This window comes from Bombus pascuorum, chromosome 9, assembly GCF_905332965.1.
Source record: "Bombus pascuorum chromosome 9, iyBomPasc1.1, whole genome shotgun sequence".
NCBI lineage: Eukaryota > Metazoa > Arthropoda > Insecta > Hymenoptera > Apidae > Bombus > Bombus pascuorum.
The window spans coordinates 15,335,524-15,350,398 of record NC_083496.1 but is presented as its reverse complement, the minus strand read 5'-3'; the positions used below and the strand labels follow the sequence as shown (position 1 = coordinate 15,350,398).

The 14,875-nt window shown below is 33.1% G+C and overlaps 3 protein-coding genes across 5 annotated transcripts; 2 read left to right on the top strand and 1 right to left on the bottom strand.

The window, feature by feature from the left end:
- Positions 1 to 392: 392 nt before the first annotated feature.
- On the bottom strand, positions 393 to 3,579 carry LOC132910621 (endoplasmic reticulum junction formation protein lunapark-B-like). Of its 2 annotated transcripts, XM_060966415.1 has the most exons (10): positions 3,266 to 3,579; positions 2,422 to 2,463; positions 2,149 to 2,336; positions 1,886 to 2,072; positions 1,782 to 1,793; positions 1,389 to 1,644; positions 1,124 to 1,285; positions 842 to 1,030; positions 684 to 767; positions 393 to 610 (listed from the first exon to the last, which is right to left on the bottom strand). In XM_060966415.1, exons 1-10 carry the CDS (start codon positions 3,290 to 3,292, stop codon positions 489 to 491), a joined length of 1,269 nt encoding a protein of 422 aa, XP_060822398.1. In that variant the 5' UTR covers positions 3,293 to 3,579; the 3' UTR covers positions 393 to 488. The 2 variants fall into 2 exon arrangements, with proteins under 2 accessions (XP_060822398.1, XP_060822399.1); XM_060966416.1 differs by lacking the exon at positions 1,782 to 1,793.
- Positions 3,580 to 4,185: 606 nt separating this feature from the next.
- LOC132910713 (N-alpha-acetyltransferase 35, NatC auxiliary subunit) lies at positions 4,186 to 8,583 on the top strand. 2 transcript variants are annotated; one of them, XM_060966605.1, is made up of 10 exons: positions 4,186 to 4,681; positions 4,862 to 4,923; positions 5,234 to 5,766; positions 5,863 to 6,055; positions 6,146 to 6,327; positions 6,396 to 6,728; positions 6,811 to 7,203; positions 7,280 to 7,453; positions 7,532 to 7,642; positions 7,710 to 8,583. In XM_060966605.1, exons 1-10 carry the CDS (start codon positions 4,623 to 4,625, stop codon positions 7,848 to 7,850), a joined length of 2,181 nt encoding a protein of 726 aa, XP_060822588.1. In that variant the 5' UTR covers positions 4,186 to 4,622; the 3' UTR covers positions 7,851 to 8,583. The 2 variants fall into 2 exon arrangements, with proteins under 2 accessions (XP_060822588.1, XP_060822587.1); XM_060966604.1 differs by having other exon boundaries at positions 4,191 to 4,681; positions 7,526 to 7,642.
- A 226-nt stretch (positions 8,584 to 8,809) lies between these two features.
- Positions 8,810 to 13,892, top strand: LOC132910398 (IQ and ubiquitin-like domain-containing protein). Its single transcript, XM_060966066.1, is given in 6 exon segments — positions 8,810 to 9,097; positions 10,008 to 10,235; positions 12,248 to 12,792; positions 12,893 to 13,093; positions 13,175 to 13,558; positions 13,561 to 13,892. Coding segments are annotated over 6 exon segments (1,746 nt in total). The 5' UTR covers positions 8,810 to 8,873; the 3' UTR covers positions 13,725 to 13,892.
- Positions 13,893 to 14,875: the final 983 nt, after the last annotated feature.

Sequence of the window (14,875 nt, the reverse complement as noted above, 5' to 3'; positions counted from 1 at the left end):
AACAGCTGCTACTAAGCACATAGAAAAGCGCCAAGAAGCTGCAACATTAGCGCACCCCATTTCTAGCGCGGAACTAATTGAAAATTACAAAATACCTATAATCTTCCGGCGAAAAGACAATAGCCGATCAGTTTTCGAAAAAATATTCTTAGATTATCTATGCTTTTCTTTTTTTTACAATAGGTTGTTTTTTTATTCCTAGAAGTTCAGATTCATCACTAGTAGATGGCAGGTCCGGATTGATATAACTATGAAAGATTGATCTCAGAGAAAAATTTGCAAAAGAACCCAATATCATGATTGTTTAGTAAGTATATACTTTACTTATATAGTAAGGATTCATTATAAAGTATGGACTTAGGGTGGACTTTTTGCATTAAGATTGAACAAAATTTCATGTTGCAAATTATTTCAAAATATATTTTGTTAACACATAACGTTTCATAACAAAATGTTTCGTGTTATAAATTATTTCAAAATATATTTTTTTAAGACGATGATTCATCGATATCCATTTTTTCATCACTTTCGTCACAATTATGTGCTTCTTTCGTTTCGGACTCTGTAGTGTCCGATACTGCATTATGTGGCTCGGCATTGTTTGGTTCATCTGCGATTGTAATTATTTATAGTACCAAAAAATATATTAGATTATGAATATGATTAACAACAGTGTTACTTACCACATGTATCTTTAACTGGTTCAGTAACGTTTTCAATCTTTTCCAATGCTTCTGTTGGTCGCTCAACGACTTCGATATCTGAATCTAAAAATTATTTTCGATTAATTCCAATTATTTCTTCAATCCCAAACATATATTAGTTTTCTTTTTATCCAAACCTGTATCCGATGCATTTATTGATTCCATTTGCGGAGATTTTAAATGTTCTGCTACATTTGGATCAGATGCTAGATATTCAGAAGTATTTAAAGATGAACTACTATGTGCAACATTATACGTTAATTTCGGAGCAGATGGCTTCTGTTTTCTTGCACGATTCCAAAAGTTGCAATAACAACATCTGAATCCTACAAAATCAAAATACATATATTTTGAATATTTAGTAACGTAATTAAATCTTTATACTTAACTCTTTTTGGCAGATTATGACAAATGTTTACCGAAATATTCAAATTCCTCTTTGAGAGCCATCCCATTGTGAGACTCACAATTTCGACACACTAATGCATATCGATTCGATGGACCATCTCCAACAAGATAATCAATCAATCGATCCAAATAAGTCCTTTGCCGCGATAATACTGGACGTGGTAACGGATTTCCTATTAATAAAAGATCCCAATAAAAGAAATTTTACTTCAATAAATTAATTTTTAATAAATTAAAAAAATAAAAATTAGTAACTGTAGTCCTAAAAATACTAACGATAATCACGAATTGGAGTATTAACTGGTCTAATACCACCCTGGAAGGAAGTATTTAATGGGTTCTGAGTGGGAGCTATGCCAACTGGGACAGGACCAGTGTTAGCAGGTATACCACTATGCACACTCAGTGGTTGATTTTGATTTGTTATTACACGTCTTCTCAGTTCCATAGGAAATGATATTGGAGATATTATACGCTGTGGTGTACTTGATTGTGTAGGAGTTTCTGTTGATGATGATGCTTTAAAAGTTGTCTAAAATGAAAGAATCTTTTACTAGACTTTTTATCTTCTATATTTTCAAATGTTTCTCTAGTACTTTATTATCCAAAGAGATACTCATAATTATCAAAAATTCATTCTTCATATATTTTATCGTGTAAAATACAAACCTGCGGGGACAACTGAAAAATGGAAAAATAATTTAATTATTAAAAATTTGTAAAGATTATATTATGTAACTAAAATAAAGAAATTATATTATAGATTTACTTACTGGAGTCATTCTTAATTGATCAGGTGCAAACTTTAACAGAATTTCTTTAGCTTTTTTATATGTTTCAGTCTCTGTAACTTCATCTAGAATTTTCTTTTTTTCAGATTGCATACTACTTAATCTATCTTGATTTTTAGAAATTTTACATTTATAATACCACGTTACCATCTTTTTTGTAAGCAATATTCTGTGACAATGAAATACATTTTGTCATACCTCTTGAATAATTTAGTAAATGAAATAAATACAATTAAAATACTTACAGAATTGGAAAAATTAACAGTGGAATGATATAAAATATTTGATCATACAATGATGCAGGGAAGAAATAGAAGTAAAAAATGAATGCTGTTATAATATAAAGTATCACACTATATAATATTAGAGTTCCAACAATCTTTTTCTGTCTTTGTTCCGTACTATATCCATATCTTTCTATCTCTTTAATTTTCTGTTAAAGAAGGAATTTTTGATTACTTATGTAGTTATCAACATAAATATAGTTATCAACAAGTAAAAGAATATAAATATTTTACCGCATCAAGATCTTCCAAAATTTCAATTGTTGTTTTCTTCCTCTGAAATGTAAAAATAATTTGTTTTAACCCAATTATATTATTAATAAAAGCGAAAGTAATTCCATATTCTCTTTCTCTCTCTCCTCTCAATGCACTTATTTACAAACTAACATATTTTAGAAGAAAATGAAATTTAATTATTAAATTCAAATGGAAATTTATGTTATGTTCCAAGTTATAATACTTTATTTTTATATAATAATTTTTATTATACAACATAAAATAGGTAAGCATCTTTAGACAATTTTTTAAGACAAAGCAATTACAAACGTTTGTATGTATATTTTTATTTTCTTGTACTTTTACTTTGCATGTATATATTACTTTTTGTCTTTTTGGTTTGACAAAATTTAAATAATTTGAACGTAATATCATTGAATAATAATTTCGTATTTTATGAGAATTTTGCATATATTAGAAGTCAATGTTAATTAATTATTCAATACTAGAGATCCTATTCAAATATGGTTATAGATATTAAGCTGCTAAAAATCATAAATTATAAATGTTTAAGAGTTTATATTATTATATATAATATTAATAAAGTTATTCTTTAGCAAACTTGTTCAAAACTTTCTTATTTTCGCGCCTAACCTAAAAATTTGTCATATATAAAGAAATGTGTTTGAATTAATTGCATTTAAATATTATAAAACATAATACATTAACGTTAAAAGTTTAAGTATTTGTTATAAAATATTATATCTAAATTATGTTCGAATGATTGAACACGAATGAACATGACAAAATGTAACCTCCAAAATACAGTATTAATGTTATTTATATACTACCGGAGACTTACGCGAAATCTTGATAATATAATCCCCATTATGTCCAAATTTTAATGAGTTCTTGTCAAAGATAAAACCGATCAAATGTAAGAGATTCATGCAATTTTTTTTCTTTTTTTTTTTTATTGAGCAGACTTCGAACAGCTCCAAATTTGTAAAATATTCTTGGAATCGAGCCAATGCTGACCCATAAGCGAAGATACATAGATATTTAACATAATATATATGTATACAGGTAAGTATATATGTGTGTATGGCTAGAATATGTATTCTGTATAATGCAGCAGAAAATGCACGGCTACGCTATGCTGACAATGAATATATATATATAACACCTGGAAAGAGTGCAAAGGAATCGTTAAGGATAATTCCTATGTAACACTAAAATTTTCATTCGGAAAATGTATCGTCCTAGGGATTGTAATATTTTCATGTTACAAACGGCAATAGTAATAAACTACTTACATAAAGAGATTAAATTTATCCTGATTTATTATAACTTATAAAAATTTATGATTAATTAAATTGTAGAAATTAAATTGTATGAATTAAAATTCATAATACCTAGCCAATGTACCAATTTTATTATATGTTTTTCCATTTGCAGATTTATTTAAATATATACACAGAGATCAAATATTTATATTCGAAAATGCTTTAACTCGCTCATCTAGAAGAAATATTATTAAATTTATGTACTTTACCAAAGTGTTAATAAATATCATTAACAAACGTTAATAAGAATAAAAAATTAATTATGATTTAACGAAGTGAAATTATCTATAATCTTTTTCAAATCAACCGTCATTAATCGTAACAAGTTATAAAATTTTTGTAATTCGAATCCTATTTGACGCAGTACTTTTAGTTTATTTAAAAGTTCCTGAAAATAACATTAGTATTCAAGTAAATTTTGATAGAGACAGAGAATATTTTCAAAATATAGCGATACTTTATTCTTCCATACTTTATCATCCGTTTGAAATCTGAAATAAAATTACTAAACATAAAACAAGACAAAACATTAATGCTTGATTCCGTGGATTGCTCTTTAGTTTACAGTGTGTTTTGGATACCCGAAATTGTCATAAATTCAAATGTTTAAATATAAACGTTCTTAAAATCATTTTATCTGAATATATATTTTCATTGTATATCTACACACGATTTGTCTAAATACATTTTATCTGATAAATATAAAACAATATAGGAGATTTTATACTTATTCAATAATTTCAAGACTTTGTGAGTATATAACTCCTGTTTGACGTAAGAGGAGCTTCTTAGGGGTTAACTTTTGATACGAGGATTATGTAGAAGCTTCTACTGTTGGCAGTGCCGTTAAATGTGACAGGTCAGTCTGCAAGAATGGCGACCATGGTAGAAGAACAGAATTCGGTTGACATGGGCGAAGATAAAGAATCACAGTAAGTTGTAATATATTAATTGTAATAGAAAAATCACTGATAACTAACGTGTAATTACATGAAAATATTGAAATAAAAATGTTACGTTTACAGCTAGGCTTTAGGAAAATAACCTAACGTATAACATTATTTGTAATTCTCGGCGATATTTTTTAATTTTTATATCTATTTACATTGCAGATTCGACCAAGTTACTTACAATTGGGTGGATATTACCCAAGAATTTTTCGATGCCATTACAGGTGCTTATTTACAAATTTATTTTCTCTTTTGCAAATGCATGCTTTACAAGTTTTCTTTTTATTTCTTTTTCTCCCCTCATATCTTTTTGTTTTATTTTGGTAGAGACGATTTAGTTTTCATTTGTATACAACTTGTTTTGTCCAAATAATCATGTAATTTTATCCAATAATATTGTTAGCATTTAAGTATCACTATTTAATGGGAAATTAATTTATAATGATTAATGATATGAATTAATTGAAACAATATTTTGTATACAAAATATTTATTCAATACAATACAAAACTCTTTATTGTTATGTTTATTTAGAGTTGGAATTGGGTGAACTATTGCGTGATGAGTTATTTGGATTATTTGAGGCCATGTCTGCAATTGAAATGATGGATCCAAAAATGGATGTTGGCATGCTATGTAATAGAGGCAACAACAAACCGTGCACTTTTACACAGGCTGTTGACTCTGGTGCATTGAAATTGGACAATTTGACACCGTCAGAAGTTATAGGAATAATAGATTCAACATATGCGTGCATAGTGTCTTGGCTTGAAGGCCATAGTTTAGCGCAAACAGTTTTTACTAACTTATATCTTCACCAACCAAATCAAATAGTGGATAAACCTTTGAGAACCTTTTGTTATGCTGTATATAAAATAATTGAAATAATTAAAGATTGCATCAATAAAGCATTAGTTTTTGAGGAAGAAGATTTCCAGAGTGTTACTTATGGTTATAGATTGCAACAAGATATTACAGAACAGAAAATCATATCCATGCTGAGAGAAGTAGAAGATGAACTACCTGGGAAAAGGATAAAACCAATTCATGTACTATCAGAGAAAGAAGTAGGTGCATGTTTTGAAACACAAAATATATTTATTGAACTTTTGTGAACGACTAAGAATATAACTAATTACTGAAATTGTTATTATTTCTTTCAGTATGGTGATAGATTAGCACTCTATGCCAGAATTAGATTTACTAAAATATTTTATCAAATTTTATCATTAATGGGAAAGAAAGAACAGTTGCAACAAAATTTAAATGATTGTCATACACTGTTATCAAGATGTTCTTATATGATTCAAATGATGATTAAAACAGTAAACAGTGGAGAAAAAGCTGATGAAATATGTAAGATTTTAAAAATTTATAGTTTATGTCATAGCATATAGTTTATGTCATAGTATATAGTTTACATCATGTATTATGTAATGATTGTAGCAAATTATCCAAATATTATGGGGTTTGACCCTATGGTGAATCAAAGATTATTACCACCAACATTTCCACGGTATACAAAAATAAAGCCAAGACTGGAGGCGCTAAAATATTTGGATGAGCTATTAAACAGATTTCGAACAGTTACTACGATTACTAATCAGAATGGTTTTCATGCAGCTTTGGTAAGACAAAATCTATAGGTTACTAAAAATTTTTGGCATAAATTCCAAGTACACTGATTTCTTTTTAGGACTTTTTTTTAGAATTTTCACGACGTAGTCCATGTATATTATCCAGATCAATGTTGCAAATAGTTTATTTACCTACAACAAATCGAGTATTCGGTGTGCAAAATTTTGCCGATGTTTTGAAAGATGCAGCGCGGAATTTCATAGCGCCTCCGGTACTAATGCCAAAGAGCACGTTACTTCAAAATCATCAAGCTAAAGAATATGTTGATAGTTTCTTATCTCATTGTGTGGGTCTCTTTGGTAGTTTGTTGCAACTTACTGGCCATAATAGAGCAAGACAGAGAGACAAATTAGCACATTTATTGGATGATTTTGCAATATTACAGGATGAAGTGAGTTTAAAAGCTAATTTATATTTCATAACATTGGAATATTTCACAACTTCAAACTAATGTATGTTCGAAATTTTGCCAGGCTGAAAGAGTTGATGGATTTTTACATGCCTTGTCAATGAAAAGTGATACACCAAGGTCTCATTTAGCTTGTTTCGGAACATGGATCTTGTATCATACACTACGAGTTATGGTCATGTATTTATTAAGTGGTTTTGAATTGGAGTTATATTCGGTGCACGAATATCACTATATATTTTGGTACCTATATGAATTTCTTTATGGATGGCTAGTATCGGCTATTACAAGAGCCAATACGTTCTTGATGGAACACGATGTACATAACGATACACATAAAGGTAGAGGTGGTAAGAAAAGCGCGAAAAACAAGAAGAAAAAATCAACATCAAGACCATATAATTTAGAAATATTAATGTATCAAGCGATGCAAAATATATGTGGAGGATATTACAAAGTAGGTTGCGCATGTCTGATATTTTATAAAATGTTATCTTCATGATTTAATTTCATCTATAAAATTTGTTTTATAGGCTTTAGTTGGTTTCCGTATGGATGGTAAAATACCACTTCCTGAGTCGCCATTTGATTCAGAACGAGTTCGATATGAGCACAGGTTATTACCATTTTCTTCATTACTCACTCCACCTCCGGTACATTATCAAGAATTCTTAGATATGACAAATGCACAGATGCATAAAAGAAACGTGAGTATAGTGGCCTATTCTTCTTGGTTGTAACTAGCATGGAGCATTTTTTCTTAACTTCTATTTTCCTAGGAAAAGGTTACTAGTGAAATGCTGTACTTAGCCGGTTGTCGTCATTTTCATCAAGCTAGAAATATGTTAGAACGAGCTTTGTCTTTTTATCCACAAAATTCTAGTACTCTAAATGAGGTAAATACTTTTCGATTCCTATGTTTGTATTAAACATATTTTACTCATTATAGTGCTTGATTTACAGATTAATGATTTATTAAAAGTGGCGAAAACGAATTTCGTGGTTCTAAAGTTACTCGCTGATGGGCATAAAAAGGATTCCAAAGAACCTCCAGTATTTGACTTCTCGTATCATCAACATTTCCCATTAATAAAATTGATCTAAATCATTTGCAACGGCCATCATTTCATGCTACAAATGACATATTATTTATTCTAGCTTTAATCGTGCAGAAAATATTTTTGTGTTGTTGACTTTGGATGCCTTTTCTTTTGTCTAATACAATGTTTAAAGCTCCCCCCCCTTTTTTGTTTTATTAACGATATACCCTTCATTGTACAGATATATATTATTTATCGTACATATTTTGTGGATAAATTTCTATAAAGAATGAAAATGATATTTGTATATAGTTTACCATAAATCGTATGTTTTAAGTGAATTCATGTGGATATTAAGAATGAATGCGTCGATCGTTTGAAGATAAGGTTCGTGAAATTTACAGATCGTTATGAAATGTAAATAACAAAAGTATAGAATGTATAGTCTCGAAATGTTGTATAGTAATACATCAATGAAATTGTTAACAGTTCTTGTTAGTAACATCTGCAACATTTTGAATATATATTGCAGGCTTCAGCTATGTAACACATGTCCCGATAACAACCTTTTTTATAATAACAATCCATAATTTTATTAATCAAACGTGATCTAAATTGTTTGCGTCTATGAGTATTATATTCCGTACATTTTAGGAAGACATGATTTATACATTATTAAATTCTGTATTGTACAGGAACGAGAGAATATTGTAACATTAAACTGAAACACTAAATTTCAATGTAAAATCAGAAAGAAGGGAAAGTGATGTATGTCTAATAAAAATAATACTCTGAAATGGTTGTGTATTTAATAAATAACATTATCTGATAATAATACATTATCTTATATATATATATATATATATGTATATATCATGTATATATATATATATATATAATCATGTATATATATATATATATACATATATGAACATTAATAAAAAAAATGAATAACAAGATTTGTTTGAGTTTGCATCTATATTCAACATCTATTCTATTATTCCTTAAAACCAAGTCGTTTTAACTAAGCAAATATTTCTTTGTTTAAATCGTTTAAAACGCCTATTAATAAATACAAAATTTCAAAATGGTTTGCTGCCGTTCCGTGGAAGTGGAAGATCGAAGAATAAAAAAACCTTATTTGGGAGGATGGAAGCATAAAATTACCCAAGTAGAATATTTAAATGCCGAATCGCAAACAGGCCCGCTAAGGAAGCCAGAAAAAGAAAAATGCAGTAAAAAAGTGCAATATATTTCTTGGACAGATATATTTACGCAAACACCATGCGTTCATCCAACACAGATGTGGCGGTATTCTACTAATTCTATTCTTCTAATTTTACTTTCAATTCCTCCTTTAATTTCTTAGTTTCCTTTGCTTCGTTTCAATAATCGAGAATTTCTTTTATCATTCTTTTTCATCTGTTACGTCGCGCGAGATGGTCCGTGCGACGTCCCTCTCGGTCTGGCCGCCAAGGCCTACCCCTCGGTACACTGACCCGCAAGAAACCCAAGGAACCACGATAAACCGAATCCTTTTAGCTTAACTTCTATTCACATAAGTATTTTTGGTTTATGGATGGTCCTTTGAACGGTCCTTGGGTTTGTTGCACGCTCTTGCTAGTTACGGAGAAAGCAGATGTGCCTCGGGAAACAGCTGATTTTTCCCAAGAACAAGGACACCCATGAACCACATCTGCAGGAGACTTTCTCCTCGTATTTTGTTTATTAACATTGGCTATAACCAATGGGCATCTCGATCGTTACCCTCACTTTTCTACCGAAAAGTGTGAACAACGAATTCGCGTTCTTAGTTCAAAAAGGGTACACCCACATTGAGCTTTCCTCCTAAATAGTACGAGATGGGTCGAGCACTGCTCTTACACTCCTCGACAGTTACGATCTTGGTATTCAACGCGCTAACGCTATCAATCCTCGGGTCAATCAGTGTACTTTCCGACACGACGAAGTCAAACGATACGACGACGTCAAAACATTTTCTGTCTATGTTCTAAGTGTTGTAATTTTGGTGTAAATATACTGTAGACTCCAGTTATATTCAACAACAAACACCCCTATTATCCCAAACGAAATAAGGGGATCGATTAGTATAATCGTAACGGGAATTTACGACTCCCGTTGACGCGCCTCAAAGCGATCGCGTCTCTCCGCGACTGGACGAAAAAATACATCATCAATTTATATTTTTCCCTTTGCTTAGATCTGATTACTTTATATCGGCTGAATCGGATAAATATATAACATCAAAACCATACGAAACATACGAAGAGATGATGAAACGACTGGATTACGATGGAAAGGCGCGAATTATCCAAAGAAACTATAGAATATACAAATTATTGAAGTATATCAAAGAATATGCGAGACAGTATCGAGAGTTAGTCAAAGGCTGTGAGCTATACAAAGCAGAAAAGACAATGTTATACAGGTATGTAACATTTTTTTTTTATTTGCGTTTATTTTGCAATCAATTCTTGTTAGAGAATTTTAAATAAATTTATCTGGCGTGGTACTATGACATGATTAATAAGTGTTTGTAGTATGTTTGATTCTACTTGAATCTAGCGCTTAGGTCTAAGGTGTAATGTCTTTTTAGCCTGCGGATCTGTTCCGACGTGTCGAGTAGTTGAGTAATTAGAGGGATTTGGTAGTTGTTAACTCTTGTGCTGTGTCTACTGCTGAATTTGGATATTTCTTCTTTGACTGTGGGTATCTTGAGGTCGTGATGTATCGTTTCGTTGGTGACGTACCAAGGTGCATCTATTAGGGATCTTGAGGTTTTCGATTGAAATCGTTGAAGAATTTCTATGTTGGGATTACTTGCTGTTCCCCATAGTTGGATTCCATAGGTCCAAACAGATTTTAATATGGTCTTGTATAATGTAATTTTACTTTGCGTGTTTAAGTTGGAACGTTGGCCGATGAGCCAGTAGAAATTTTTAAATTTTGCTTTGAGTTGTTTGGTTTTATTTAAGATATGTTGTTTCCATGTCAATCTTCTGTCCAGAGTCATGCCCAGATATCTGACTGACTCTTTATCTGGCATAGGTATGTTGTTTATCGTCACCTATGGACAAGTTTGTTTTCCTAGCGTGAAGGTTATGTGGCTAGATTTGTTTTCGTTGACTTTGAAGCGCCATTTGTGGAACCACTCTTCCATAGAGTCGAGACCTCGCTGGAGAGTAGAGGAGGCAATTGTCGGGTCTGAGTGGCTGATAAGGCTGTATCGTCAGCAAATGTCGCTGTGGTTATATCTGTCGAAGTTGGTAAGTCTGTAGTCTAAATGTTGAACAGGTGTCCAAGGACACTGCCGGGGGGTATGCCAGTTTCTATTGGAAATGTTGAGGTTATAGCTTCTAAGTGTTTTACCATGAATTGTCTAATGTAACATTTAAAACACGTAAAATGTACAAAGTTGCTCATATTATATATGTCGGAGATGAAAAGACACCGGGCTTTCCCTGTAGAATTCTTTGGAAAATCTCCAATACTTTAATCTTTATTAGTTAACCCGATTATAATTGTCCAAGATTTGTGATAATGAGCTTGGGCTCGAGGCGATAATTAGTCGCTGAACGTAGCCGCGGTCACGGGATGAACGTTTTACCTAACAGAAGTATAGAATTGCATAGCTCTCCCTAAAAAGAACTAGTTGTACAGACACCTAACAGTAAACATTCCAACGGTCTCTGCCTCGTGGCTCGCCACACACAGATCCTATTCTTCGGGCAAGATGATTGCAAAATGTCGATGCATCATTCACAGTATATGTTCAGCTAGCCTGAGGACCCGCTATAAATCTTAGGATTTAGTTAACTGAGGTCCTTCAAATTGACAAACAGTCTTTATCCTAACAGTCCGTAAATTTGTCACCTACTACGGGAAGATACAGGAGATCTGCTTTCCTCACGTACGACGCTTCCCGCTAGCAACTTTCTCTCAAGGACGACTAGCATCTTTCTCTAACCACCAACATAGAAATTAACCAATTAACAGCAACGTCCATTTCCCTCACTTTCTGAACGAGGTTTGTCCTCGACGAATCCGATGATCTCGTGCCCTGAGACACACCCCATCATAGTTTTCCTCTGCAGCATCACTGTGACGGAGAGGAACATTCTCGTGTGATCTCGTCAGCAAGTAAAACAACGTCTTTTACGATCAGTGGATACTTCACGTTTTAGCAAAGTTCGACTTAGACTTTGTAAGAAAGTATATTCTTTATCCCGTTGACCGCGGATTCGTTACTGAACCTAAGATCATTGTCATTAGTATCTCGAGTATCTAATTACCACGGTTACTTGTCAAATTCTGTAGTAATCATATCTGTACTAGTAGATGTCTTCTCCATTGCGTAATAACAATGTCTAATACAAATGAAGATTCGTTACACGCCCCTAATCATAATGTTAACCCGACATATATCGATTGATGTTTCAGGAAGAGGCATCAGCAGGAAATTCTTCGAACAATTAATCCCAAAACTCGATCGGATTTTGACCTGTTGTATGATTTGGTTGAAAAATGGAGACGCGATCGCCTTGAATGTACGAAGCTACGTTTCTTTAAACCTGCGAGATGTGCAGAAAATTACGAAATTTTGGAAAAGACCATAGAAATGCTGAATGTAATCGACGAGAAAAGACAAGCGGTGAAGCAGCGCTATAGGAAGCGGAAACGCGCGAAATTTGTTGCGGTTAATTGCAAGCCTATTCTGTGGAACGGTTACAAGAATAAATTGCTGGAAATGGACACAATGAGAAATCAGAAGGCAAGAGAATTAAAAATGATTTACGACTCGTTGATGAACTACGATGTTACTCGCGAGCAACGCATGGAGATGCTCACGATATTGAAGAAATCGTTGGAGATACACAACTGTGTGCCTGTTTTCCATTTGATACGACTCTTGGACGAAGAGCTGACCTACTTGGCAAGGGGGATGAAACGCATGTCGCTAGACTACTTTCGAGAAAGAATAGTTTGTAAGAAAAAAATAATATACGAGATTTTGTCCTGTGACGTTCCAAGGTGGCAGAAGAATTGTTAACAAAACTTCTTTCCGCTTTCTCTTTGACGATGTAGACAGTTACTTGAACTTTTTACGGACGTCGCACTCGTGCTGTTGCGTGAACAACGACAGATACTTTTGTAAGAACGTAGATGATGAAAAATTGCGAGAACCAATTGAACCTATAACGAAATTGTGTCACAGTTGTTTGAAATTGCTTCCTATTCAACAATTCACCATTCATGGAAGGATGAAAAAGCTGTCTACTTGCGTTGGTACTATTGATCTCATGACATTAAATTTCTTGAAAAATTTAAACGAAAAATATGCATTAAACTTTTTTTTACTGCTTTAAGATTGTACTTGGTTGCGTGAACGAAATATTAGACACGTGAACTACAACCCTTACAAATTTCTACTGGACTGTGTGCGCTGTGAGGAAACGAAAAGAGAATCACCTTCGGCCATCGCGTTTATGATGCAGAAACACGACATGTACCATTTGGTGAACAATATTTGGCACGGCCACTCAATAGTCAGTGAAAATAGAGATATGTTCCTATTACGGATCGTTCGATACGACGTAAACGAGGAGTGGTCACCGTGGAATTGCATCCTTTTAACTGAGGAAGAGGCTGACGTTCATTGCAGGATCAAGGATTTCACGAGCGTATACTCGAAGCCACTTATCGAAAAAATCTTGTTGTCTCATCAGTTAGCGAAAAACCAATTCAAGTACGTGCACATACTGTTTGAAAGATAGAGAAGTGGAAATAACGTATCGATTGAACTCGTTGCAGGCATTTGAGACAGTTTGAGAAGAAGTTTCAAAGTAAATTTCACAAAATCGAGGATAAAGCGGTGTACAATCCAGCGATCAAAGTGGACGATTATCTTTTTACGTGATATACTTTGCTGTATCTAATTTACTCTTTCAATATAATCAAATTATAAGGTCATTTTCTACTTAAATGCATTTATATACGTTGGGTAAACATTATGAGTAGAGTTAGGGGCGCGTAATCAATATTCTCTGGAATTAGCCATCGTTATTACGCAATCGAGGTAACGTTGATTAGCACAAGTGTGAGTATTACGGAATCGACAAATAACTGCGGTGATTAGACGCTAATGACAATGGTCTTAGGTTCGATAACGAATCCGAGGTCAACGGGATAACGAATATACTTTCTTCCAAAGTTTAAGTCGAACTCTTTGCTAAAACGTGAAATATCCACTAATCGTAAAGACGTTGTCTTACTCGCAGGACGAGACCACACGAGAATGTTCCTCTCCGTCACGATGATGCTGCAGAGGAAAACTATGATGGGGTGTTTCTCAGAGCACGAGATCATCGGATTTGTCGAGGACAACCCTCGTTCAGAAAGTGAGGGAAATGGACATTGCTGTTAATTGGTTAATTTCTATGTTGGTGGTTAGAGGAAGATGCTAGTCGCCCTTGAGAAAAAGTTGCTAGCGGGAAGCGTCGTACGTGAGGAAAGCAGAAGTCTCGTATCTTCCCGTAGTAGGTGACAGATTTACGGATTGTTAGGATAAAGACTGTTTGTCAATTTGAAGGACCTCAGTTAACTAAATTCTAAGATTTATAGCGGGTCCTCAGACTAGCTGAACATATACTGTGAATGATGCATCGACATTTTGCAATCATCTTGCCCGAAGAGTAGGGTCTGTATGTGGCGAGCCACGGAGCAGAGACCGTTGGAATGTTTACTGTTAGGTGTCCCTAAAACTAGTTCTTTTTAGGGAGAGCTATGCAATTCTATATCTCTATTAGGTAAAACGTTCATCCCGTGACCACGGCTACGTTCGGCGACTAGTTGTCGCCTTGAGCCCAAGCTCATTATCACAAATCTCAGACAATTATAATCAGTTTAACTCACAAAGATTTATAAGGACTAAATATTTATAAAGATTGGTTTAATTTATAAAGACGGTATTGGGAAATTTTCCAAAGAATTCCAAGGGGAAGGGCCGGTGTCCTTTCATCTCCGACATATATATGTTCCCTTTGGAACATATTATAAATTCCCTTTAGT